The sequence below is a fragment of the Cyanistes caeruleus genome, unplaced genomic scaffold (genome assembly GCF_971803275.1).
Source record: "Cyanistes caeruleus unplaced genomic scaffold, bCyaCae1.hap1.1 HAP1_SCAFFOLD_146, whole genome shotgun sequence".
NCBI lineage: Eukaryota > Metazoa > Chordata > Aves > Passeriformes > Paridae > Cyanistes > Cyanistes caeruleus.
The window spans coordinates 24,983-51,720 of NW_028255940.1; the positions used below are offsets into that span (position 1 = coordinate 24,983).

General features: G+C 47.9%; 2 protein-coding genes across 2 annotated transcripts in view; one reads left to right on the top strand and one right to left on the bottom strand.

The window, feature by feature from the left end:
• Positions 1-26,738, bottom strand: part of LOC147645888 (uncharacterized) — a 98,567-nt gene that overhangs the window by 18,205 nt on the left and 53,624 nt on the right. The window lies entirely within an intron of this gene.
• On the top strand, positions 3,540-16,989 carry LOC147645889 (uncharacterized). The gene is made up of 15 exons (XM_086874138.1): positions 3,540-3,840; positions 5,503-5,540; positions 5,984-6,115; positions 7,598-7,732; positions 8,005-8,346; positions 8,793-8,882; positions 9,282-9,450; positions 10,932-10,995; positions 11,692-11,740; positions 12,119-12,231; positions 12,824-12,941; positions 13,366-13,465; positions 13,930-14,126; positions 15,477-15,614; positions 16,723-16,989. The coding sequence occupies exons 1-15, from the start codon at positions 3,564-3,566 to the stop codon at positions 16,849-16,851; spliced, it is 2,091 nt and encodes a 696-aa protein (XP_086730264.1). The 5' UTR covers positions 3,540-3,563; the 3' UTR covers positions 16,852-16,989.

Here is a 26,738-nt window from a genome sequence, read left to right on the forward strand (position 1 = left end):
CCATGGGAGGATGGGCGTTGGATGATCCCCAGTGACCCCCGTTGGGCAGAGCCCTGGTGATCCGTGGTCCTGGTGGTGCATGTTGGGAAGACACGTGGCTGGGAGGCTCCACATCTTCCTGGCTCCCTGTGGGCACCTGGATGAAAGCAGGGGAATGAAAATCCAATGGGATACAGAATGACAATGGGAATTGTTGACTTTCAATCCTCGAGAAGCTTTTGCCTCAGGAGCTGTGTGGGCAGAGAAAAGGGGGTGACACTGGGCTTGGGGGCTCTGAGGGGAGCACACTCACTCTGTTGGGGGGGGAGGACACGATCCCCGGGACCCCCCCTCACCTTCCTGCACAGGCAGAAGCCGAGCCCCAGTGCCAGGAAGACGAAGCCCAACACGGAGACTCCAATCCCCGTCAGCATCTTGCTGTGGGTGGCGTCTGACAGCATCCCTGGGGGGTCTGCAGAGGTCAGGACCCCCAAAACTTCTCAGAGACACCCCAAGCCCCTCCAAGGACCCTCCCAGTCTCTCCCAGCCCACCCAGGACCCTCTGAAACCTCCTTTGGAGTCACTAATTTTAAACAATTAGGTACTGTAGAAAAATTGGAGATCGTAGATAGAGATAGGCCTTGTTGGAAGTATTTCGAGTTAATGATTGAGTGAGAAGCAGGATTTGAGATAATGAGTCTTGGACTTAGGTAAAAAATTACTTGTCATTGTATGTTTGTTCAGCTGTGCTTATAATGAGAAAAGAGAAACTGATAAACGGGTTCAGGAAGATCACAGACCTTACATCTGGAAACCCATTTCAAAGTCACAAGGGAGAAAACTGGAGTTGCACCAAATGTCATTTGTAATGTCAACCATTGTAAAGGTAGAAAGGTGAGAGTGAGGAAGAGCGGTTTTCCTTCATCTCCTGATGACCCCTCCTCACCAAAACAACCTCCTCCTCAAATTGGGGAGCCAACCATGCTGGCATAATGACTTTTTAAACTGATTACCATGCATTTTAATCCAAAGTGGGGAACAGAAAGTGTTAGCATTATGCATATGCATTAGTATTAATATGTATTAGTATTTTGGATATTCAAGACTTTTGTAAATAAATAGACACTGGAATCTTTTGTCAACCTGCAGTGCGTATTAAGGGGTGACTCCCGCCCTCGCCCAGTGCTGTGATTAAACATCCACTTTGTAACTTTAAACTGTTGGAGAGGTTTTTTGTCCATTAACAGATTGATGTTGATACTGGATCAATATTGCTATTTTGGTAAATCACTGCCAGTCTCTTCCCAGCCTCCCCAGGACCCAGCAGAGCCCCTCCTGTTCCTCTCAGGATCCCACAGCCCCCTCCCAATTTCTCCCCACTTCCCCTGGACCCCCAAACCCTCTCCCAGTCCCTTCCCAGCCCCACCAGGACTCATCAAGACTCTTCTACTTCTCTTCCCAGCACAACCAACCTCATCCCAATCCCTGCTTTCCAATCCCCAATCTCCTTCCAGCCCCTCCAGGCTCACTCAAATCCCTCCCAGTGACGCCCAGCCCCCCCAAACTCCCTCCCAGTTTCCACCAGGACCCCCGGAACCCCATCCCACCCTCCCCAACATCCTTCAATCCCCTTCCCAGCCATCCTAAGCACCTCAGTCCCTTCCCCAGTTTAAACCAGTCTATCTCAAACTCCCTCCCAGTTCCTCCCAGCACACCCCAATCCCCCTCTGGGCCCCCCCAGTGCCTCCCCCGCTGCCCCCGGCGCTGTGGGGGCCGGGCCGTGCCCCAGTGCCGGCTCAGGGGGTGCTCCAGGCTGCCGTGCTCCACCTGGCAGCTGGAGCTGAGCCCGCATTGCCGGGGGCGGTTTCCAGCAGCACCAGGAGCTGCTGGCTCCAGTCCCCGCTGGGGAGCACGGCAGTGGCCAGCACGTGGCCCGAGAGCTGCTGCTGGCCCTGGGAGCAGCTCAGCTGGATGTGGGCAGGGGAGAAATCCACCAGGGAGCAGAGCAGGCGGCCGGGGCCGGGCTGGGAGCTGGAGGGCACCAGCGAGATGGACACGCTGGGGACACTGGGATCAGCGGGGACAGAGTGGGATCAGCTGGGGGGTAACTGGGAGAGATGGGAGAGGAGTGGTGTGGCGTCGGGTGGGACCGGGAACAGGCTGTCAGGGACTGGGGTGGCGCTGAAAGAGATGAGAGTGGATACTGGGACACTGGATGAAGGCGTACATGTCTGGGAGTGGAAGGAGGAATGAATTCGAAATGGACTGGGAATGGGCTAAAAGGAGTGGGAGAGACTCCCGGGCCTCTGGGCGGGACTGTGGTGGCACTGGGCGGGACTGTGGTGGCACTGGGCGGGACTGTGGTGGCACTGGGAGGGACTGTGGTGGCACTGGGAGGGACTGGGAATGAAGTGCGTGGCACTGGGCGGCCGAGTCCAGCGCGGGGCTCTCGGCTCTGTGGATCTGCCCGGCAACTGATGAGTCATCAGAGATGCGCGCTCTGATTGGCTGAGGGGCGGCAGATCCACGGAGAGGCGAGATGGACAAGAGGAGGCACCTGGTGTGACTGGGATGGACTGGGAGAGGCTGGGATGGACTGGGAGAACCACGGGAGCCACTGGGAGGGACAAGGATCCCCAGGGATGGGAACAAGGAAGGCTGAGTGCTCTGGGGTGCTTCCCCTTCAGCTCCCTTTGAACACCCAGCAGTCACTAACATATGTATTTCTTTAATATTCAAGCTGCATTTAAGCTTCTCTTTTACTCTCTTCTCCACATTTTTGGTTTTTTCCTTTTTATCTCCTTTAATCCCGTCAGCACCAGTAGGATGGGGATGGAGTCTTGGGGTGGGTGTGGGATGAACTGAGGATCCAGCAGAGAAGGGCAAGGCAGAGGGGAGAGGACTCAGCCAACCCTTCTCCTGCTCTCTCCTCCCCCAGGCTCCAGCTAAAGCAAGTCAGACTGGAAAGGATCCCACAAATGCTGTGTTCTCCTCCCTCTGAGCTTGGCTGGGGATCCTCAGCTTCAGCCTGGTGCAGTGGCTGAGATTCGCTAATTTGAGTTTTTTGGCTAATGCACTGAACTGAAGAGTTTTATTATTACTTAATCACCTTTCACCTTTGCCAAGTTCTGCTGCACTGTGTCTGCTTTTCACCCAATACACTGCTAGCTCACCTACACACATGTGCTTCTTAGGATAATATTTAGATTCATAGCTTACTCTATAAAATCAACAATTACAGATGAAAACTCTCCACCATCTCACTCAATGCAGCTTCTTATTTATTTCTGGCATAGTCTTACTTGCTGCTATAGGAACATAAGCTTATGAATTCTCTGCTCAGCATCTGTGAATCTTTACCATTACATGAACCCAAGCTCCTTTCAAGGCTGTAAATGAAACCCTTCAGTATCTGTGGAAGTTTCTGTCTTTCCATTTCCCACAGCCCACCAAAGGATTTGTGACCCTTTGTGACAGAGGAGAAGCTCCCAGGCAATTTTGTGTTTGCTGCAGGGAAGGTTGGGTTGCTCTGCATCAATTCCCAGAGCAGCGCAGAGCATTGGCTTTGTGATGTCAGGGCATGGATGCCACCTTGTCGTGGTGACATCCCAAGGTTGCCTTGGTGCACGGAAGGCCTCAGGGTCAGAGCAGCTCTTGGGCTTGCTCAGTGCAGGAGCATCCTCCTGCTTGAGGCGTTTGTCAGTGGGCAGCTGCACACTGACAGGAGCCTTGTTTGTTTTCGTGGTGGAGCAGAGTGTGCAAACTGGCACAGCAGTGCTACAATGATGGAGCAGCTCGCTGTTGCCGTTTGCACCATTTATGTCATCGGCTACTCCGGCTATTACCTCACCAACCTGGCACGTAAGTAGAGGTTTTCCCTGGCTGGAACCTGAGCTGGCTTTTGTAGGTCTCCCTGCTCTTTCTTAGTGACCGGGTTGCTGTTGAAACACAAAGACCATGAGGATGCCACTGGTTTGGTAAAGCTCCTGTCAACACCTTCAGCAAAACACGGGGTGTCTGTAGCCAGGGGGCTGCGGGCAGCATTTGCAGGGCTTCTGTTCCCTCCACGGGAGAGCCTGTGGCAGCAGAGTCTGTCATTTCCTCACTTTGCTGGCTCAATCTCTTGGGGTGACTTTACTTTTAAGATAGCTCTGAGAGCTGGGGAAGTTGAAACTGCTGGAGGCTGATGGGAGTTTTTTCTCCTGACTAATTCCTGGCCATGGGTGAGAATTGGCAGCGGTTTTAACTATTGAGAAGTGAGATCAACCTGTGAACACCACCTGAAGATGTGAGGCCGGGAATTTCTTGCTCTCTTTGGTTTCTGGCTTCTGACGAGGTCACAGGGCTCTGTCTTGGCCTCCTCCCCCCCTCCAAGCGGGACAAGGCTGCAGAGGGCGGGGTGGGGGGAGAAACGGAGCCGGCCGGCCTGACTTGGTTTGCAGTTTCTGCCACTGAACTGAAACCTGACACCATCAACATCTGCAGCTTTAGCAAGATTTTAACTCTTTTACTGCCTGCATGAGACTTGCAGATTAATCCTTTTTTTCCAGAGAGAGAGAGAGGGAGTGATCAACCATCAACCCATCAAAGAGAGTGAAGAAAAAAATTAAATTTAGAGGGGGAAGAGAAATAAGGAGATGCTTTAATAAGCTGAAATATTTTTCTGTTAAGCTATGGAGATGGACAGTAGTGTTCTGAAAAAAACTCCCTTTAATTCATGACAGAGTATATTGGGAGGAATGGAGTGTTTCCAAGTGTGGATTTTGAGCAAATGATGAAGTAGTTGTGACACTGTGAGATGCTGGAACAGAGGGGGAGAAGTAAGAGTTGAAGATTTGTGTCTTTTAAGAAGCAAAAAGAGAAAACTTCTGTTTCCAGGGGGGCTCAGAAAAACAGATAAAGAGAACTTTTGCCTTTGAATAACTCATTCATAAAAATGACATCCCTAGACTCATGACCCATAACACACCTCAGAGTGATGGGAAATGGGAGGAGACAACTGATGGCAGATTTCTGGGCAGCTGGCATCAGAGAAATAGAAAGCTATGAAGAAAGATAGTTTTCTTGTGAAAAACTCCATAGATAGCAGAAGAAGACTTCTGTTTCTCTACAAAGACTGATGAAAAGACTCTAGCAGGAATTGGGACTGTTGTAAACACCAAAGATCCAAAGTTTTTTGTCTCCATGTTGTCATGTAAACAAGGGAATGGTTGGGTAGTGGGGGAGAAAAGGGTTGTTCTGGAAGTTTTATTCTGGTTTATTATTCTTGTAGTTTTTGTCAATAAACTTTCTTTATTCCATTTATGTTTTAAGCTTGTTTTGCTCTTGTTCTAATCCATATCTCACTGCAAGAAATAAGTAAGTTTTCTAGTGATTTTTTAGTTGCTGCTTTAAACCACACCAGTCAAGCAGGACACCTTTGAAAATGCAGACTGGGAGATCTTCTAAGATGCTGCTCTAAATAGGCCACGGTTCTCTCCAGTTTTCTCAAAGAATTTGGTTCATTTTCCTTGCCCACTGCAGGTCATCTGAGCCGTGTGTTCAGAGGTGCCGATCCTGAGGTGAGTCAGAAAGGAACATTTGATGCTCCTGGTGTTTCAGAACTGTGCAGGGAACTGTGAGCTTGGCCTGTGGCAGTAGAGTGCAGAGGGCCAGCTGGGTGGGCTGAAAGAAGATCCATTTCCATGTTTACAGCAGCAATAGCAAAGGCATTGTTGGCTATTTCCTAATTTTCCATTGCAGAGCTTTAAAAGAACTCAAAGATCAGATTTGCAGAGAGAACGTTGCTTGCTGATAGTAGCCAGGGTGAACTCTCTAATTCAGAGCTATTTTCTGCCTGGCTGAATTAACCCATTTTAATTTAGTTGGAGTGACTTAGAATCCCATTGCTGTCAAAGCTGATGATTTGTGCTTGGTAGAGCTGGTTGTAGAAATAGAGCTGAAGAGAAATAAGGTTCTAAATGACAGGGAGCTGCCTGTCCCTAACTCCACCATCTGTCCACAGAGCCCAGAAGCAAGAGCAGACTCTGCTGTGGCTCCCTCTGCTCCTGGAGAAGAGGCCAAAGAGGAGCAAAATGAGCAAAAGGAGCACGAGCCTCCAGCTGTGGTCACAGCCCAGCCTGACCATGCCCAGACAGTAAGTGTCAGTGCTGGGTGCTGCTGTCTTTAGTGCAAGGCAGAGCTGCAAGTTTCTGAGCAGCCAGCACTTGCTGTTGCTGGCTGAGGATGCTGAGTGCTGGAGTCCTGCCAGCACCCAGCCATTCCCCCATCCCGTGGCAGCTGGAAATTGGGCTTTGAGCCGTCGTGCTGAGGCCCCAAAGCGCTGCTGCCTGCGGGTGAGCAGCTGGCTGCTTGGCTCAGGGAAGCTCTGTCTCTTGGCTTCTGCCAAGCCATGGCCAAGGCCTCACACGGCATTGCTGGGGCTCACAGGGCTTGCTTTGTTTGCTGTCCCTTTTTGGAAACCTCTGGATGACCTGCAGAAGTGTTCTGCAGTTTTCTGGAGTAATTCTTCACTTCTGCAGAGTCTTTTAGGCCACCTGTCTTTTGGCTTTTGATAAGCTGCAAGGAGATGATTGTGTTGTCCATGAAGCTGTGACCGGCCATTCTTGTCCTGTGTGGCCAAAGAAACAAACTGTGTAGTTCTGAACCCTTCTTCTGAGGCAAAATCCACAAGTGGCAAGTTTCTCTTGATACGTTTTGTGGTGAAGTCTGCAGCTTTGGAAACTGCATTGGAGCCTAGTGTGGGGGCAAAGCTGCAAGTCCTTGAGTGCTGTTTTGTGTTGCTAAGAACCCCTTTAGAGATGGTTATTTTTTCTCCTCAGAGCTGTTTTCCTCCTCCTGCCTCTTCTGTCCTGACACTCCCTGTTTAACCTATAAATTTCTGCCTGTCCCAGTGAGGTGGGACAGTTCCATGGTTTAGGTGGTTTTTGGTGACTTTGGTCATACATGTATTACATGACCCATGGCTTCCTTCATTGGCATCCCTAGGGGTGTGTCAATTAATTTGTTGATGGGGCCTTTTGAGGATCTCTGTCAGTGCCACTCAGAATTCTCAGCTGACAAAAGAGGGAGGAGAAACACCTTGGTCCTCTTCCATATCCTGAGGTGGCCATAGAGGCTCTCTGACCTGCAGCAGAGGATCCAATTGCACACATCCTTGTCTCCTGAATGAGCAGGATTTCTAACAAGAGTGTGGATGTCAGAAGGGCAGGAGTGGCAGTGCAGGCCTGAAAAGAACATGAACTCCAGCAGTGTCTCTCCCAAGGGCTGAGCTCACCCAGGAAGCCCCTGCAGAGCCAGGATGGAGCTGTGGGACAGGGCTGGCTGTCAGTCACTAGGGAGAGACAAGCAGGACACAGCAGAAGGGGAGGGAGGCCCTTGAGAAATGCCCCACATTTCCTGTCAGCTGCCCAAGAGTCTGTTGGAGATTCAGTGCCAGATGGGCCCTGATTGCACTGCCAGGGTCACTTTGGAATCTGTGCTTCCCCATGGGCAGAGAACAAGGCAGGAGAGCAGCAGCACAGAGCTTTGGGAACGTGGGAGCCCATCAGCCTTTGAGTCTTGGCCCACAAATGTTGGATGAGAAGCTGAAGCCCATCTTCTCTTGCTTTCTCTGCAGGTCCTCCTAGAGAAAGAGCAGGAGCAGATTGTTTTATCAGGACGGCCGTGCCAGCCTGAGGGAGAGCTGTTCCCAGCCCAAGAGCAGGAAGAGCAGCTGGGGCAGCAGGTGGAAGAGCCACTGGAGAATGGCCAGGTAAGGCTGACTCAGCAGGGGACAGAGTGAAGGGCAGGAAGAGGGGCATAAAACGCAGCTCTTGGGACTGAGCAGGCCACGAGTGCCAGAGGCCCTGAAAGCAAAGAGCCTCTGCAGAGATCAGCAGCGGGACAGGAGGTTACAGTGGAAGCAGAAGTGGGTAGGGAAGCAGAAAGAAGTGACTGAATGAGTGTGATTTTGAGGCTGAAACTGAGGAAGAAGCTGAGCCTGATGGCAGCTCCCAGGCACTTGCTCTCCATTTGTGTGTACAGAACATCGAGGCAGAGCCCCAAGCAGAGCTGCCCGAAGCTCCGAGGGCCATCATGGCAGTGAAGAGGAGGCACGAGGAAGACAGAAGCATCGAAGAGGAGATGAATCTCCCCTGGCAGAGAGGAAATCAAGAAAACCAGGTGAGTGAAAGTGTGGCAGACACTCCACTCATGGACATTCCTCTCTCTGGTTCCTCACAGGCCTCTGATGAGGAGCTTCTGGCAGAGCTGCAGGAAGCTGAGGCTAGGATCAGGGCAAGGGAGAACAGGCTGGAGGAAGAAAGGAGAATCATGGAAGAGAAATTCCATCTCCTCGCTCAGCAGCAAGAGGCTCTAGAAAATCGAGTGAGTGAAAGAGCGATAGGCACAGCAGTCACTGCAGTCTGGTGCTTTCTGCCCTTCTTGCCTTTCCTCTGCAGAGCAGCAGGGGGCTGGGCTGATGCCTCTCAGTGCCATCCTGCTGTAGTGTCTATCCCAGCTGCTTGGAAGGACATTTCCTGCTGTGCTCAATCTCAGCTGCTGCCCTGGACAGTGGCACCAGTCATTTGCCCCTTTTGCCAGCACTCATCTCAAGGGATTCCTGCTGGCCTGCTCCTGCTCTCCTTGTTTCTTCAGGGCTTTTTGCAAGTGAACACAGTCCCCCAGACAGATTTGGAATACAAGCTGCAAGCTGTCTGTATGCCTTGGTGAATCTGCTGCTGTGCTGCTCTTTCCCTTTGCTCACAGTCAATGAGCCTTGGCACACAGGGACAAGCTGTGGTCTCTGACTGCTTTGTTCTCTTTGACTTGAGGTGGACGTGTTGATATCTCACCTGGCAGCCTGCGAAGGCTTCCAGCAAATGCCGGCTGATGAAGAGCCCCAAGGTCGGCGGCAGGCACAGGTACTGTCCCAAGCACAAGTGCTGCAGGCTGAGCACCTTCTGAAGATGGTGCAGGAAAAGAGGACTGAGGGGGAGGAGCTCCAACATTAGAACAAGGAGCTGCAAATGTGTCTGCAGCCCTTGGAGGGGGAAAGGGATCCGTGGGAGGAAGTGGAATGGTCGTTGTTGCAGTCATCCTTCAGAAAATCCAGGAAAATGGAATATGAAACTGGCCATCAACTCGATTAAAACCAACCTTGGGTTTTGACCATTTGGTTCCAGAAGTGGGCATCCAAAAAATCCAGTTGATGAGCTTTGCATGTGGCTAACAGCAACTTCCTAAGGGCTTGCATTTGAAAAGGGAACTCGGGGTAATCTCTGCCAGCCAGCTTCCTGACACAAACTCCTTTCTTCTCGCAGATCTACACAGGCTCTTCCATTCAATCTGCTGCAGCAGCAGCAGCAGCATCTAAAGGAGCCTTTGTTGCCCAAGCTGAGCAGTGGAGCCGGGGCAGTTTGTCCATTTCCAGCAGTGACACATCTGCTGCTCAGCTCCAGGAGAGCCTGGGAGACTTCGTGGAGCAACTGAGTACGTCTGGTGTATTTCTTGTCTGAGGGACAGTGTATTGTGTGCACGTGCCAGCAGAGCTGTAGCAAATGATCCTCCTCACTTTGGTGTCCCAGAGACATTTAGGACTCCCCACAGGAACTGCTGTGCTCTGAGGCAGCGAGAGAGCGCTCTGACTGTTCCTGCTGCCTCTGAGGGCAGCTTGGACTGGCTCGGCTTTGCCCGGCATTCCCTTGCCACTAAAGGCAGAAGCAGGAATTGCTCTTGGATCAGCAGAAGGCTGTGGCCCAGCAAATGATCTATGCAAGTCCTGTGTGCTAGTGGCCAAACTGAACAGAATATTTGATTCCTAGATTCTCCTTAGACTCCAGACTTCCCACCACTCGTCAGAACCAAAAGACTTCAGAGATATTGATTGGTTTTGGGGTTTTGTCTTTTTGCTGTGGTTTCGTTTTTAGTTTTCAGTTTTTATCCTTTTTTGGTTTCAGATTTGGTGTTTTTTGGTAGAGTTTGCTTTTTCTCCATCCTGAAAGAGCTGTTCTGCCCCAGGTGTCTTACTGGTGTCATTTTTAGGACTGTATTTATTGCCTCTACTACATCTACAAGGTTTTTGGTGAGGATGCTGTATTTTTGTCAGTGAGGACTCCTTTGAAACTACATCAGGTGACAGCAGAAACAGAGAGCAAGAGATGTTTTCATTGGGCCCACAATGAAGAAACAGATATTTGTATAACAATCTGTAATTAATATCCCAGTTTTATTTTTCTAAAGATGTGTCCAAGAGACACATCGACGTGGTGTGATCAGATAAAACAGCACTGCAGGCATTTCTCAGGAGCGAGCCTGCAGCCCCTGTGCTGTGTATTCCTCGGATCCATGGCACTTTTTCATACCTGATTCCCAGCCATTCCCATGACTCTTAGAATCCTACCTATTGGCCCAAGCCCTGCTCAGATCAGTCTCTGGGAAAACACATCAAGCCCTTTGTGATTCTGCAGCACAACCCATTTAATCTGCTTCTTGCCCGTAACAGCTGCCAGTGCTGTGCTCTCAGAAAAGACCTGGTGGGGCTGAGAAAAGATCCCAGCTGATTTGGTGTCTACCTTCACCTGCTGGGACACAAAAGGGCCTTGATCTGCACCTGGCTGTGTCTGATCTCCAAGGCAATGCTGTTGTGTCCTGAATGGGGGCCACAGCTTGTCAGGGGCTCAGGCTGGCTGTGTCTTCTTGCCATTGCTTGTCAGTGCTCATGCTTGGCCTTTGCCAGCCTTGTGCTGTGCCCTGCTGTGCTCTCTGCACTTCATTTCCTTCCAAGGACTGGACAAAATCAGTCTCTCTGCTGCCCATTTGTACTGCACAACTGCCTGTCTTGTTGCTGCTGTGCTTGCTGCCCAGCTGACCACAGAGGGTTCAGAGCCCCAGACAGCGGGGCTGCCTTTGGCATCTCCTGCAAGTTGGGATCTCTGCCTGAAAGTCAGCATCTTGCATTTTGTTTCCCTCAGGGAGGATGGTGAACAAGGAAAATCCCATCACAAAATACATTGAACTGGAAAGTCTTGGCAGCGGGTGAGTCCAACCACAGTCACTTCTACACAGCCATGGGCCAGGGGTTTCCCTGGGGGAATATCCATCAAGTGGGAAGTCAGACAAGTTGTCCACATGTTTAGACAGCGGGCTTAGTCTGCCCCATCTCTCAGTACTGGCCAGAATTTGTCAAGTGTGCTCAGAAGGCATTGTCAAAGACATCTCCATGCTGCCAAGGTCTTGCCTGCAGCAAGGAACAGAACCTGGGAGATCTGCTTGTCTCTCAAGTGTGGGACAGCTCAGGATTCATTTCCTTCGAATTTTTGGATGTCTCCAAATCATCTGGCCACACTAATGAAAGGAGAAGAATCTTGCTTGCCTGAAAGCACAACCTACCCCCAATGAGAGCTGTCAGATAACAGCTCTCAGGAACATTTCTCTCCAAGAGTTTGCTAAAGGAAATACTCCGTGCTCAGGATTAGAATTGCACAGTTTAGAAGCTGACAGCCGAGATGAAGGAATAAGCTGCCTTTTGGAGCTGAGGCAGTAAAGCCCAAGGCTTCAGGAACAGGGCCAGTGCCCAGGCACTTGAGGGGAAAATGCATCATCTGCCTTCTGGCAGACCCCTCCTGCAACCTGCAGCTTTTAGGCATTTACAGCAGAGCTCTCCTGTCTGGACTGGCTTCCACTGCAAGATCTAAATGGCTTCTCCTTTCTTTGCTGCTGTTTTGTTTCTAGGGGTTTTGGAGAGGTTTCCAGAGCACTTGACATTGCAACAGGAGGAGAGGTAAATGTCAACAGCCCCTGCAGCCTCTGCTGCTCTCCAGGCCTTTCCCCACTGCTGACAGCTGTGGCTGGAGCTTTGAGTAGAGCTGTGCTGAAAAGGCACAAGAAGCACAGACTGGAGCCAGCCTGCAAATTGCACTTGGAACAGGCTTTGTGGACAAGGCAAATCGCCAGTGGCCACATGTCCTGTAACTGACCCCCAAGGGAGCAGAGAAATGGGCTGTTGGAATGTCACTTCCTAATTACTCCAGTGATGAGGTCTAATCACAAGGCACTTTGGCACAGCTTGGCTGTGCCATTCCAAAATCACTTGCTCCATGTGGGTTGTGGTCTCATGCTACCAATTTTCTCCAATTACTCCTTTTCAATGTCATTTGAGGTGGCCATAAAGAAAATAAATGTGCAAGGAGTGAGTAGGAAGATACTAACCATGAATGAAATCAGGATCATGGAGAGTAATAGGAGTCCCAGGATCGTGAATTACTTAGCCAGGTGAGTGGTCACGGTCCTATCCCTTGAATGTTTGTTTACATACTACAAGCATGAGAGCTTAAAAACCCACTTTGGTCACTGGCAGGAAATAGAGTTGTTAATGATTATTTCTCTACTTATCTCCAATGGATGGGAAGAGACTGCATTTTGTCTGCATGAATCCACCCTGGCAAATGCAGACTGAAAATTGTTCAAAAACCTGCATCAGCCCTATCTTAAGAATTCAATACCTTCTAAGTTCATTGCCTCCACAGTTCTTTGGGATTGAGGTTTTCAAGTTTCTTAAATGCTGATGAACCATCCAAGAGAGGATTGCCCTTGCATTGTTGCCCCTCTTTTCCATTGCTGTGCATGCCAGGAAGACTAGGTGCTTATTTCCAGAAATGCCATGCGTGACAGGTTTTTTATCTGGGCTCTTCCTAAACTGCCTTTCTCCTTGAGACAGCACAGACTGCAAACACTGCACAGCCTAGAGGCAATGTCTAAGCCTTTTCTTCTGCCCTTGTCTCCAAGGGACCCAGAAACAAGAGTCAAGCAAAAAACCAAGCTAGCCGTGCATGTTCACCTGCATGGCCTTGTTTCCTTTTTTCAGCTACCTTGTGCATGAGGAACTCTGGCTGGTGATGGAGTACATGGACGGAGGCACCCTGAGAGATCTCATCGACGAGATTCAAATGTCTGAAGGAGAGATTGCAGCTGTCAGTCGGGAGGTCAGGGATCCCATCTGTGCTTCCAAGGCCTTGAGCTGCATTGTCTGGGAAACAGGGGCTCAGAATGGGAGTGATTTCATGGGCCAAGCTTGGTTTCTGTGCTGCTGCTCGGCTATGGGCAAGCAAGAGCATCTCAAGGGAACTGTCTGCCAGTGCCCCTACACTCACTGGACTCACTTCCTGTACTCTTATCCCCTGCTCTTGTATTCTATCTCTGTCTCTTGCATTGGCATTTGCAGTTCTCCACTGAGAAAGGTGCTGCTCTGCTACTGTTGGAGCAGCAGGCTCTTGCTCTCAAATGGCGCTGTGTTCTGCCATTCCTCCCCATTCCCCTGCAAAGGGAACCTTCCACAGCTGTTTCCTTGCTTGTGCGATGAACTCACAGCACTACTTTTTGCCCCCCTGGTTCTGTTTTCTCTCTCAGTGCCTGCAAGGACTGGATTTTCTTCACTCCAACCACGTGATCCATCGAGATGTCAAGAGCAACAACATCCTTCTCAGAACCGACGGCTCTGTCAAGCTGGGTCAGTGTATTCTTGCTCAGCTTCAGCCTTCCAGGAATGGGGGGTGTGGGGCTGTTTTCAGTGACTGCCAGCTCCCCAAAAATGCTGCTGCTGGCAGTGCAGGGGTCCCCCCTGCTGTGGGCTGAAGGCACAGTTGCAGGGTGCACACAGCTATGACAAGGAACCACAAGCAGCTAAGAGTGCTATTGCTCTGTGTGTGTCTGTGTGTGTTCCTTCCAGAGGGAGGGAGCTGCAATCTAAACCTTCAGGGGAACAAAAGGCACTGCTGGAGGAAGTGTAAGAAATGGGGGGATGTTTGAAGTAGCCAATTCATATTTCCTTGGCTAAAGCTCTAAGGAAACAGAGCAGGGAGTGTTGTCCAGGAAATTCAACTGCACATTCTCAAACTTCTACCGGGGAATTCTCTGGCTTGGTTTCCTAATTGACAGTATTAAAATTAAAAGAGTATTTTGCTTTCTCCTCAGCTGATTTTGGCCTTTCTGCTCAGCTCACCCCTGAGCAAAATCAGCGGTGCTCGGTGACCGGGACTCCTTGGTGGATGGCACCTGAAGTGGTGAAGCGTCAACCATATGGCCCCAAAGTGGACGTGTGGTCTTTTGGAATTGTGGCAATTGAAATGGCCGAACAAAAAACTCCTTATGACAGTTTCACTGCTCGATCGGTAAGGAGCAAATACTCTCTGATCCCGCTGTCTTTCTCACCTGTCCCGTGTTCTCTGCTCACTGCACAAAATCCCATGGCCATCTGCTGGAAGTACTTCCACCAAGGCCCCTTCTACAAATGGCCCTGCAGCACATCAGCATCTGCTGGAGCTTTGGTTGCAGCACTGGGGGAACTCAAGCCTTACCTCGCCCAAACCATCTCCATTCTCAGGCAGCATTTTGCTTTGCCTTAGAAGTCGTTCCAGCTCTTTTGGCTGTGTAGATGGCCCCAAGAATAGGAAACAAGCATCTCAGAGCTGGTGTTATCTTTCCAGAAATGAAGCAAAGAAACTCAAACCAAACCAAGTTTCTAAAACAGTGCTTTTGAGAGAAGAAGTGCAGCCCCATTCTTCTCACAGGGTAACTTGTCTGAAACCCAGAGATGAGGCTGTAAAGCCAGAGTCTCTTCTGCTTCTTGTGCAGTGCTGCTGAGACACTCAGTGACCACCTTCTTTCATAACCCAAGCCACTTTCTCCATATCACCAAGCTGGAGCCTGGTGACGGGGAGAGCCTGCCAAAACCTCCTGTTTGTTTCCTGGCACTTTCTGGGATGGGCACAGCGTTAATGCATTGACTTGAGAATCCAACGAGCACAGGCTTACCACAGGGATGACACTTCTGATTTCACCATGAATATTTTCCTTTTGCCACATAAGGGAACCTGAAATTTTCAGAGTGCTGAGAGACAGAGCTGCAGGTGGCTCCTGTGTGCCCAAACAGGCATTTTCAACCCAATACATTTGTGGAGGCATCTTAATGTGTCTGTGTTGAAAATGAGATTCCAAAGGTTTGTTTCCTTCCCTGAGGAACACCTGCTGCATTTCCTTTCTTTTCTTCCAATTACCATCATTTTCAAGAACAGGACAAAAAGCCTGATGAGTTTTGTTTTATGGCAGCTGTGCTTAAGGGACCAACAAGCACTGCAGAGATTCTTTTCATGTAAGAATCCTTGGAAATAGTAGGGTTAGTTAGAATAGCAAAATCCCTCTTCCAAAAAGGCTGCCAAGCTGCTGGGAATCCTCCAAGAAGGAAACATGTATTTGCTGATGTAGTTGCCACTAACTAGATCAGGCAATGAAATCAGCTGCCAAGGCAAGATCTGCTGGATGTTAGCAAAGCTGTGGCTTTGGGGCTTGGGTTTTTTCATGATACAGGAAAGTCGTCATCCAAATGCTACAGGAAAGTCATCTCTGCCTCTCTGCCAGGGCAAAAACTGCCACTGCAGAGTGGAGCTGGAACAATGGGCTCTGGGAGAGCAGTTCCAGATGGGAAAGAAGCAGGTGGAGCCTTGTGTTTCCTTTTTCCCCAGGCTAAATTCCACATAGCCACAGAAGGGACCCCACAGCTGCGGCAGCCCGAGCAATTCTCGCCTTTGCTGCGTGACTTCCTGAGCTGCTGCCTGCAGAAAGGCGAGGCGCAGCGCTGGTCTGCCAAGGAGCTGCTGCAGGTAAAATGCCAAAAGGGCTGCAGGTGAAACAGGGATGGGCTCCTCCTCCACTGAAATCCAAGGCATCAGATGAGCCCCCATCCTCCTCCCTTCCAACCTTGGTGCTGTTCAGCTGACAGTGGGGAGCAATCCTAGACTGCGCTGGGCTGGCAGGGAGTGCTGGGTTTTAGCGCTGGCTAAAATCACCAGGGCACTTACTCATTTCTTGCTGGGAGCTATGGATTAGGAGAAGGGCAAAACAGGCTTCAAACTTCAAAGGAATAACAAATTTTATTAGCAGGCCCACAAGAATAAGAAAGGTCTCACCTGTGCAGTGAAAGGGTTCAATCTCACCCAGGTCATGGCAGTCACGGTGTTGGATTTCAGGCTGTGCTGGGCCCCTCTCTCTGCCCGGGAGCTGCTGGGAGGGGAGGCTCGGCCTGGAGCCGTCGCTGCACGCCAGGGAGAGGGTTTAGTGTGGGCAAGATGTCAGCAGCCATGGCCTGGCCCAGCCTGGGGCCGGGGTCCTGCAGCCTCCATCCCCCACCCGGGAGCCGCTGGGCTCTGGCCCGGCCTCCCCCAGGAGCACAGGCCGTGGGCGAGCAGGGCCGGCCTCACCAGAGCTCCGTTACCTTCGGGCTCCGGAAGCAAAGAGGGCCAGTGCCCGGGCTGGTGGTTTTCAAAATGTGCATCATCACAGAGGCACATCTCATTTCTAAATGGTGCAAAATGTTGTCAGTTCTCAGAACTAGCCAGCCATTGGCCTGTCTCAGGCACAGAGGAAGCTCCCAGCAGCTTCTCTCAAAGAAATCACTTCCGTGCGGGGTTTCTTACTTCTTTCCCTAAATGTCAATTCATCTCAAACTAACACACAGGGACATGGAAAGGTCATCTAGTCTGTGTCCTGCAATGAGCAGGGACATCTTTCAAGAGATCAGGATACTCACACCTCAGATATTTCCAGGGATGGGCCACCTACCAGCTCTTGGGGCAACCTGTGCCACTCTTGCCCCATGCTCCTGAGCTACTCTGACTCAATCCCCTTTCCATTTAAAAAGTATTCCCCTGCCTTTGAAGCTCTTCGCTTGGAAAATCATGCTTTCTTGTTGTTTTCTTTTCCTTTCTGCAGCATCAATTTATAACATCGGCCATGCCTGGGTCCAGCTTGGCACCTCTCATCGTTGCCGTGAAGAAGTGGAAGGAGGAGGCAGGAATGCAACAATCAATTTATAAACTGTCTTCTCCATGGCCAACTTAGAGTAGGATTATAGAGTAGGATTGCAGAGTAGGATTGTAGAATAGGATTATAGAGTAGGATTGTAGTGCAGGATGGTAGTGTAGGTTTGTAGTGTAGGATTGTAGAGTAGGATTTTAAATAAAATTTCTAAAATCTCAACTCCTTTGGAACATTTCTCTCCTTCTGACCCTGTGAGAAAGCTCAACATTTCCTTCTGAACTGTCAGTTTTTTCTTAGAGGTGGAAAGTGACATTGATGGCTTCTTTGGTACAGTTTGTAAGGGGGGAAGGCTCCTCTTCATTCATCCTCCCCAGACCACACTGCCTTTGGAATATGGCCAACTGGACAAGTTTTGCCCAGCTCTGGCATTTCTATTTGAGGCAGAAACAGCAATGGCATTTGCAGGAAAAACCAAAGGAGGAGCGGTGCAACACAAACATCCCGTGCAGATGCAGGCTGTGCAGATGTGACTCGAGAGTATTTGGGTTCCTGCCACTTGGATTTGTATCCCTAAGAGAAATCTCTTTGGCTGGAGGAGAGTCTGGCTGAAGAGAGAAAGCAGAAAGAGCAGTGAGGGTGCTGTGCAAGGTCTCCTGTGGTGCAGAGCTGTCAGCGACTGTGAGGTGAGAGCGGGCCCGGCCTTGGCCAGGCTGGAGCCCCAGCAGAGCCCTGGCAGAGCCCGGAGAAGCCTGAGCCTCGGCAGAGGCAGGCTGGAAGGAGGCCCTTGGAGCTGCAAGAGGCAGCAGCCTGGCCCTGGCTGCCTCTTGCTGGCACCAGGCAAATCCTCCGCTCTCAGAGCCAAGCTGGCAGCTGGCTGCTCCTGAGGGGAAGCGGCACCGTGCTGGGCACAGCACACACTGGTGCCATGGGCTGTCTGGAGTCTGCACAGGACGAGAGAAAGGCAAAGAGCAGCCCAGGGCTGCTGCCCTGCCTGACCATTGCTGCTCTTCTGCCGCCTGCCCTGGAACTCCTGGCAATGGTCAGCAGTGTGTGCAGCACTCTGGGCACTGGGGGAGGGAGCCGGGCTGCTCCGCAGGCTCCAGCACAGGGCAGTGTCCTTCAGGCACGGCATTTCTGCCAGGGGAACCGAGGCCAGTGTGAGGCAGTGACAGCAAGTCAGGGCACATCTGCACGAGCCACTGCCTCACACAGCTCTGGGACCAAGCGCCTGCAATCCTGGAGCCCTGCACTGAGCCACAGCAAAGGTGTGAAATGCAGAGGGCTTTGCAGAAATATTCAGGGGCACCAGGCCAGCCTGCTTGGTGCTCTCTGGGGCACAGCAAGCACTGTGCAATGCAGCTCGGAGCTGCTGGCAGAGAGGGACTATGGGCATGTGCCTGAGGCTTGTTCTTGAGTAGTGATTTGGGAGGGAGCAGAAGGGTCTCAGTAGGCAATTTGTGTTTTCTTCATTAATTGCTGAATGAAAGACACAATGTGGCCTCACGCAGCAAGAGAACTTGCAGAACTTACTGACTGTAAGTTTGTGTTGAATTCCCAGAAAAGGAAAGTGTTGAAGTGTAACAAATAGGGCTTTTGAATTCAGGTAGCTCCTGAGCCTTCATCCAAAACAACCACCAGGAGGCTGACAACTATCTCGTGCAGAGCCCTGCTGCAAGGGCTTCCATAATCACGGAATTAGAAAATATGAAGCTTAGGAAAGTAGAATGTGCCCATCAAGTTAAAAAAGTTTAAAAGCTTGTCCTGTGCAAAGAATGGACAAGTGAGTTTGTGGTGGAGCTTTCCTCCTCACTCCTGGCATTGAATAAACAAATCCCTGCTCTGTAGGCCCTACACTATGGAGTACTGTTTTCTTGATTACGTTTTGCTCATCGTAATCACACTATGCTTTTCATTTTCTTCTTAGAACCTTCTAAGCATGAAGTGAGTAAGACAGTGAGTTGTGTATTGATAGGGCCGAAGAAACATTTCCAAATGCCATCCCGCGAAAGGAAAGGACGAGAAACAGCGCTGGGGAAGAGCGTCCCTCGCACAGCCCTCAGAGCTGCCACCATGCACAAGATGGCGGCCGGGGCTGAGGCTGTGCCACCATGCACAAGATGGCGGCCGGGGCTGAGGCTGTGCCACCGTGCACAAGATGGCGGCCGAGGCTGAGGCTGTGCCACCATGCACAAGATGCCGGCCGGGGCTGAGGCTGTGCCACCGTGCACAAGATGCCGGCCGGGGCTGAGGCTGTGCCTCTCAGGGCGCTCTGCAGCCTCTGCCAGCCCAGCCCCAGCCCCGGAGCAGCGCAGGGCGGGCAGAGCCCCCTTCCAGCCGTCTGCTTCAATGGGCATTGACAGACACCCGGGCCACGCACACAGGCTGACACCTTTGCTCTGTGCACACAAACACGTACCACACACTTGGGAACCTCGGCTGGCAGCATTTTCAGGTGAAAACACAGAGAAACTCCAGGGTTTGAAGGTTTTCAAATAGAATATTTCATTTGCCAATAAAAGGACCAAAAGCAGAAAGGGGCATCCCAGCCTGTTTCTTCCATGCAGGAATAGTGTCACAGTGACTGTGAGCTGATGAAGACGGAGATGGGATTTAATCCAAAGCAGATTGTGCAGTGGGTGCTCACCTGTGATATGTATCCCTCACAGTACCTATTTATTTGGAACACTAGGAAGATTATGAGGCTGGGCAAGATATTAACCCTTTCAATACAGACATGAGACCTACAAACCTTCTTCATCTCTCCAGGGACAGAAAAGGACAGAGTAATAACACACAAAAAAACAACATAAAAACATCAAAGTCAGTAAAAAAAAGAAGTCAAACATTAGATAGAAAAGTAATGAAAAAATGGTAATTGAAACAAAAATATTCTTATAGTAAAGCCATAGAAATAAACAATGATATACAAAATAACTCCTTTAATTAATGAAAAAAGTATAAAAAAATATTCAAACTGTAAATCTAAACAAAAGCATCCATTAAAGAAACCAAACACATGTTAAAGTAACTGTTATCCCATAAAAGTTTGAACAGAAAAACAAATAAAAACATTAAAATGCCCTTTGCCCCCAGGGAGAGAAGAAAACTTCTGTTTCCAACGATGATCACAAAAACAAATGAAGAGAACCTTTGCCTTCAAACAACTCATCCTTAAAATAAAACCCCATGAATTCATAATCCATTGACACACCTCTAGGAGGGCTGTAAAAATCAGGAAAATGTCACGACAGAAAAATTTCTTCCCAGGCGGCTGCTATTTGTAAAAATGAAAAAGCACAAAAAAATCCGTTCCTTGTAAAAAAGCCTCCATGACATAACAGGAAAAAACTTCTCTCCCTACAAAAACTAATACAAAACTATTGTGTCATTAATACTGTGTTAACATCCCAAGTTCTATCTCTACAGTGTCGGGTAAAAAAAAAAAGGAGAGGAAAGGCGTTCTGAAAGTTTTATTAGAGTTTCTCATTCTTGTAGTCCTGTTAATAAAGTTCCTTTATTCCTTCTAAGTTTTAAGCCTATTTTGCCCTTCTCCTAATCCATATCTCACAGTGAGAAATGAGTAAGTGCCCTGGAGATTTCAGCCAGCGCTAAACCCACCACATTATTTAGTGCATTAGCCAAAAAATCAAATTAGAGAATCTCAGCCACTGCACCAGGCTTAAGCTGAGGATCCCCAGCCAAGCTCAGAGGGAGGAGAACACAGCATTTGTGGGATCCTTTCCAGTCTGACTTGCTTTAGCTGGAGCCTGGGGGAGGAGAGAGCAGGAGAAGGGTTGGCTGAGTCCTCTCCCCTCTGCCTTGCCCTTCTCTGCTGGATCCTCAGTTCATCCCACACCCACCCCAAGACTCCATCCCCATCCTACTGGGGCTGACGGGATTAAAGGAGATAAAGAGGAGATTAAAAAGATAAAGAGGAGAGAAAAAGAGAAGTTTAAATGCAGCTTGAATATGAAAGAAATACACATGTTAGTGAGTGCTGAGATTTGAAAGGGAGCTGAAGGGTTTGGGAAGGGCCAGGAGCCCGTGAAGGGCTCAGGAGCTGCTGCTGCCGGGAGGGAGGAAATGCACCAATGGCTCCCAGCAGAGTCTGTGCTTTGAGGCTCTTTCCCAAACAGCTGCAGGAGGGAAAGCAGCTGAGTTTGGAGGAAGAGTTTTCTGCGGAGGTTTCCTGTTTGGAGCTGTCACAAGCTTGAGCTGCTCAAGGGAAACGCGGCTCTGCTTCCAGCAGGGCCCAACTGCCCGGGAGCACAACTTGGTTCCCTGGCCCTGAGCCAACGGGCAGCAGCAGCTTCTGTTCCCTCCTGGCTCTTGTGTCATTTCCAGCAGCACAAGACACACCAAGAAAAGCTCCTCCAGAACATGCCATGAGAAACACAACCTGATTTCATGGCATGAAGGAGCTCTGACAGTCCCACGGGCTCAGGTTTGTTTGTCAGTGAACAGAGCAGGGAAAAGCACAGACACATTCCCTGCACAGGGAATTCACAGGAGGAAAGTGCAGCGCTGGAGGATGTGCTTGGATACAACGTTCCCACGGCAGTTTTGGGGATAAAATCGTCAGCAGAGAGAAAAGAAAAAGTGCTACCAAGGGTGGGCTGGGGAGGGCTGGTGCTTCCCGGGAGGCTCCCGAAGCTCAACAGTGTGAAAGAGTGGCTAGCTAACAAAGGTTGTGTTCCCATGCAGCAATTAGCTGAGAAAGAATTAAACAACAGTAGAGTGTAGTTGGTATGAGATGTTGCAATGTCAGAAAGACCTTAGTGATAACTGTGAACTGAGAACAGGACACTGTGATCAGAAGAATGTGGATTCAGCACAGATGAATGACCACAAGAATGTGGAACTAGGTGGAGTTGTCCTTAAACAAAATATCCAATAATGAGCTTGCTTTTGCACTATGTATGAGCCTAATTATTGATGTTATATAGGGAGTTTGGAGTTACCAATAAATGAGACTTACTGATCATTCATATTGAGTGCTGCTTGTCTCCCGCCGAACTCATCAAATGGCGCCCGAACAAATGGGACCCTTGGGACCTTTGGGACCTTTGGGACATTAAAAAGCGAAGGCCACGGGAGTCGGCGACAGGGGACGGGTCCTCCGCAGCAAGGACGGCGAAAAGCAACGGTGCCGCGCCCCAGGCGACCTCAGAGGAGAGTCCTGGCCGTAACGTGCTGCCAAACCTTGTAGGGCTGCAACAGCGCTGACGGTAAGATGGAAAGGCAAGCAGCACATGATTTATTTACCTGCTTTTTAGAAAAGCCACAGCTTAAGGGTTTTGATTTGTGCAAGGAGCTTCCTGGACTTCTTGCTTATAGGTATGCGTACACCTTTACCTCCCACTGCTGGGCAAACACTCCTATCTATGCTGCCCATGGAAAGAGGGAGGGAGAGTCAGAGAGAAGGAAATAATGAGAAAGAAATTCCACAGCAACGCTGAAACAACGAACAGAATCTGTTCAGTTACGGCAGGATGTGATATATCCTGAACTATTTGCTTCACTTTTGGAGTCACTCTTAACACTACAATCTTATTTAAGTTCCAACTTTGCTACCCTGGAAGAAAAGAATCCAAATTTAGATTGGTTTCCACCCGAACCAGGGGGACATGGGGAGCACTGAGGTGTGCGCAGAGAGCGGGGGCACGCCCAGGGCAGAAGCAGTGCAGAAAAAGTTCCAAGGCCATGCTGAACAATTACAGAAACAGCTGAGCAGAAACAGGTGGCTCAGACAGCTTCAAAAAGAGACAAAATAGCCAAAAAATCACAAACTATATGGTATCTAGTATGAAATTCATCACTGTAATTAGAAGTTGATAAGCTGCAATGGTCACCGTTGTTAGCACCTGGCTGTGAGAGATTTTCGTGTAACATCGCTTGCTTTTGTAAAAATTGTGCCCCTTTTTTCCTCTATCAGCGAACAAGAGAGATTGAGAGAAACAACTGTATGTGTTAAAGTTAACTTTGTGAGGTGTTTTTTTTGGGTTATTTTCTGCGAGAGTATGTGGAGAATGTGAAGAAAGATAACAGCAGCAGAGAGCAGCAGCAGGGCGGGCAGTCCACCCCCCCGCTCCCTCTCTAAGAAAAAGCACCGGGATAGTACCCAGTTTGTTAAAAAGTCACGGTTCATTGGTTTTTAAAAATGTTTTTGTATACCCTGTTAGAGTTAATTTTGTGTTTTAAGTAATTATGAGTTAATGCAATTGCAGTTTATTGAGTTTTCCTGGACAAATTATTGTGATTCTTTGAAAGTTTAAAAAGGCCCCTTTTCAAAAAAAAAGGTGTTTAAGGTGAATATTAACAGAAGTTACCTTGCAATAACTGGTTTTAGAACCTAAGGTTAAAATATGGTATGATTTACAGCTACTAGGAAAACACTCCAATTAACGTTATCTGCAGAAGAGATTTGTGGTTTAAAAAATAATTAGTTAAGAGAACTTTACTGTACAAGACAAAGTTAAGTTAAAGTATATATTACCCATTTGCTTTTTTTTTCCAGAATTTTAATAAGGTAATTTCAATGTGAGTCCTTTTGTTATATAAAACACATATAACTGCATATATACCAATTTGGATTTTAGTTTAAGAATTGGGCTTAATGTTTCTGAAAAGTGCTACAAAAGCTAAATGGCAACTTGCCAAATCCAGTGTTGTTGTGGTTTTTCTCTAGAAATACTGCACTTTAAAATCCTAACCAATTTAAGCAAGGCAAATTCCTATTATGAATAAGTATTTTTAGTACCATTTGCAGTTATTGCGAGTTATTCTCAAAGCTAGATGACATAGTATTGTGATGGATTTGTTATGTTTTTATAATCTTTATAGTGAATCTATGTTACTGTTATATTGTGTTTAAAAGGTACATATCAAACCTTTAGTTGCCTCTTTATAGTAACAGAATAAGATTAAGTTATGTTTTTATTTAATATAGATTAAGTGTTAATAGAATTAAGAATAGTCAAGTTTTATTATGTTTAGGCTTGAATGTTTATAAGTTAAGTTTTATAACTTGGATATTCTTTTAAGGTTAAGTTTGTTACTTCCTTTTGTCATAAATCATTATTGTTAGGTTTAAATATTGTTTAATTTAAATTGTTTATGTTTTATTGGAGACACTTGTCTAAACTGCAAAGTATAGTTATTTTCCTAGAGAGATGAAGACAGCCACAACTGAAACAGCTGTGACAGAACGCTGATGAAACCTGCTTGTGGATAGAAGGGAATGCAGTCTGTGACACCCTTGACTTCATCGGGAGTTCTATTGGTTGTTGCAATCTCTGCAGTTTTTGTTTGTTATAGCTTTCTTATTTTTCAGTGTTTCCAGAATTTTAAGAAGATGTACCATTGCTGAGGATCAGCTGCCATGGGAGAGGCTTCAGATTAAACCAACTGCTGCATGGTTTAATTGGTCTGGTACCTGAGGCTTTTGATCATTTGATTTGTACAAATGCATTTTAACAGTTTGCTGTGCTGTAAGCATCTCCTAGCTGCTGCTATTGAGAACCTTGTTTTAGAAATGAGTTAAGAGGCATCTTTCCAGTTTAAAGCCAGGCCCTGGCCAAGCCTTGACTTTACCTGGACAGATCTGTTTGCCAGCAGATCCAGATGTTTTCTGTACCAAATCAGTATTTGAGTCACTTTTTGACTCAGCAATTTGACCCTATTAATATGGCAGCTGGATCAATTTTGAAGTGAGCTTGGAGAATCATTTCCAGAGGTGGTTATCCAATCCTTCACTGATGATTTTTTGTTTCTGTTTGTTTGCTAACTATGGGATGCTGGTGCAGTGTTTTAGTAATTAATAGTAGTTTTATATTACATATCTTATTAATAATGTTTATGATTTAATTGATTTTTTAACTGCTATAGGTTCTTAATCCTTGTATATATGGGTTTGTGTTGATGTTGATGTTTATAACAGAAGTACATCTCATTTTTATTTTTTTTTAAGAAAATGGGGAAAATTGATATCCTAAAAGCATTTTGATTAGTGTAATTCATTAACTTCAAGGAGAGAAGTGTCTGTGTTTTGTTGGCAGGTTCAAAAAGGTCACCTGTCCATCTGACCAGACTGTCTGCCTCTGAACACACGAGATCCAGTGAACAGAGAAGTCACCACACAGCCTTGGTACTCCAGACATGGATCAGAAGTGGAGCTGTCAGGACACAGTTGTGTCTGAACACTACACAGACAGTTTACCAACAGAAATTTTATGTTGTTATTATGATGTTGTGTCTCTACCAATTTTTCAGTTATCTTTTGTTTTAAGATTTAGAAGGATGTGAAGAACAACCTGAACATCAAAGCCCTCAGTCACCGATCAGCTGCCAGCTGACATCATGGGAGCAGTGAACGTTCCAAGACTGAATCGTGTTAAATCATAGTCTGTTTGTGAAGGAAATTCTGTAGAAGATCTAAGAAAAGTGTAGAGACTCCATCTAATTGTATATAAAGCAAATTGTAGTTGTGTGTTTACCCTTTCAGCAAATTGCTTCCACACTTAGACTACATATATACCAGAGCACCTGTGTTAAAAGTAGTTAGATAATAATTTAAGATAAAGAGTTTAGCCTATATAGGAATTGTTATATTAGTATAAAGTATAAGCATTTCCCCCTTCAAGAGCTAGTGAAATGAAATGAGCTTTGAAAGTTCATTTAACGTTAAAGTTTAGCTGTGAGTTTGCAAGTATGGTGTCATTTACATGGAACAAACTGCTTATGGTAATTGTGTTGTGTATAGTCCCGACCAACTGTCTGCTAACTAACATCCAAAAGTGACAGAACATATGGGTCACTCTGGCACACTGAACTGGCCAAAGGTCAATGTGTTTGAGCCTAGCCACACCTGGAGATCCTTTTCACACCTGTCTCATAGGAGTCCCTGAATGGGATCCTCCAGCATTTAAAGGTTTAGTTAGTAATGAGACTCGACTGAATCAATTGGCAATGTTGCAAGAGTGCAATTGCACTGTTGGCTTCACATTAAGACAACTTGAAGCCTGCTGGCAAGCAAAAATTATCAAAGTTCTCAATGTTACCATAGGGCCCCCCAGAAGAATTAGATTTGTTAGGTTCCACCCATACCTCAGGTGGATGGATAATGTTTGAACCCCCGACAAAACGTCATTCTAACAAAGTAATGCAGCACTGGGCTGCAGACAACCCTATAGCTGATCTCGTTACTCACACTGAGAGTAAAGCCTTTATTAGTGGTGCAATCTCACAGGACAATTACCAAAGCGATTACCTAGTTCCATATTCCTAATCTGTGGAGATAGAGCATGGAATGAGATTCCTGCTAATCCACGTAGAAAACCCTGTTATCTTGGGAAACTTACTTTGTTTCCATCCAAGCTTACACCAATTGCTGAATGTAGCTGATAAAATAAAAAACATCAGTCAGTCAAAGTGAAGCCTGAATGAATTAAAGCTTAGCAACTCTAAAAAGGCTCACTTGTTAGACTAAGAAAGAATTGAATTTAACATCCACAATGTTAAGTGAACTTTCAGCCGATGTGAGTAGTGTACGTCATGCAGTATTATAAAATCGAGCCGCAATTGACTTTTTGCTCTTAGCACAAGGACATGGTTGTGAGGAGTTTGAAGGCATGTGCTGTCTGAATCTTACTGATCATTCAGTTTCCATCCATGGGCAACTGCAGCAGCTACAGGATGGGTTACATGCCCTGAAAGAAGATAGTGACCCCATTGGAAGATAGTTCTCCAGCTGGGGCATCACCAGATGGTTGAGGTCTCTTGTGCTAGAAGGGGGACGGACTTTACTTATAATGTTAATGGGGATGACAGTCTAAGTTTTGTGTTATCTTGTCTTCATAAGAGTATAGAATGAGTCACATCCAAAGCCTGGTTTGTGCAAAAAGAGAAAGGGGGAATTGTTGGTATATTTTATATATTAGTAAAGGCCTGTCTGCACAAACCAGTCTTTG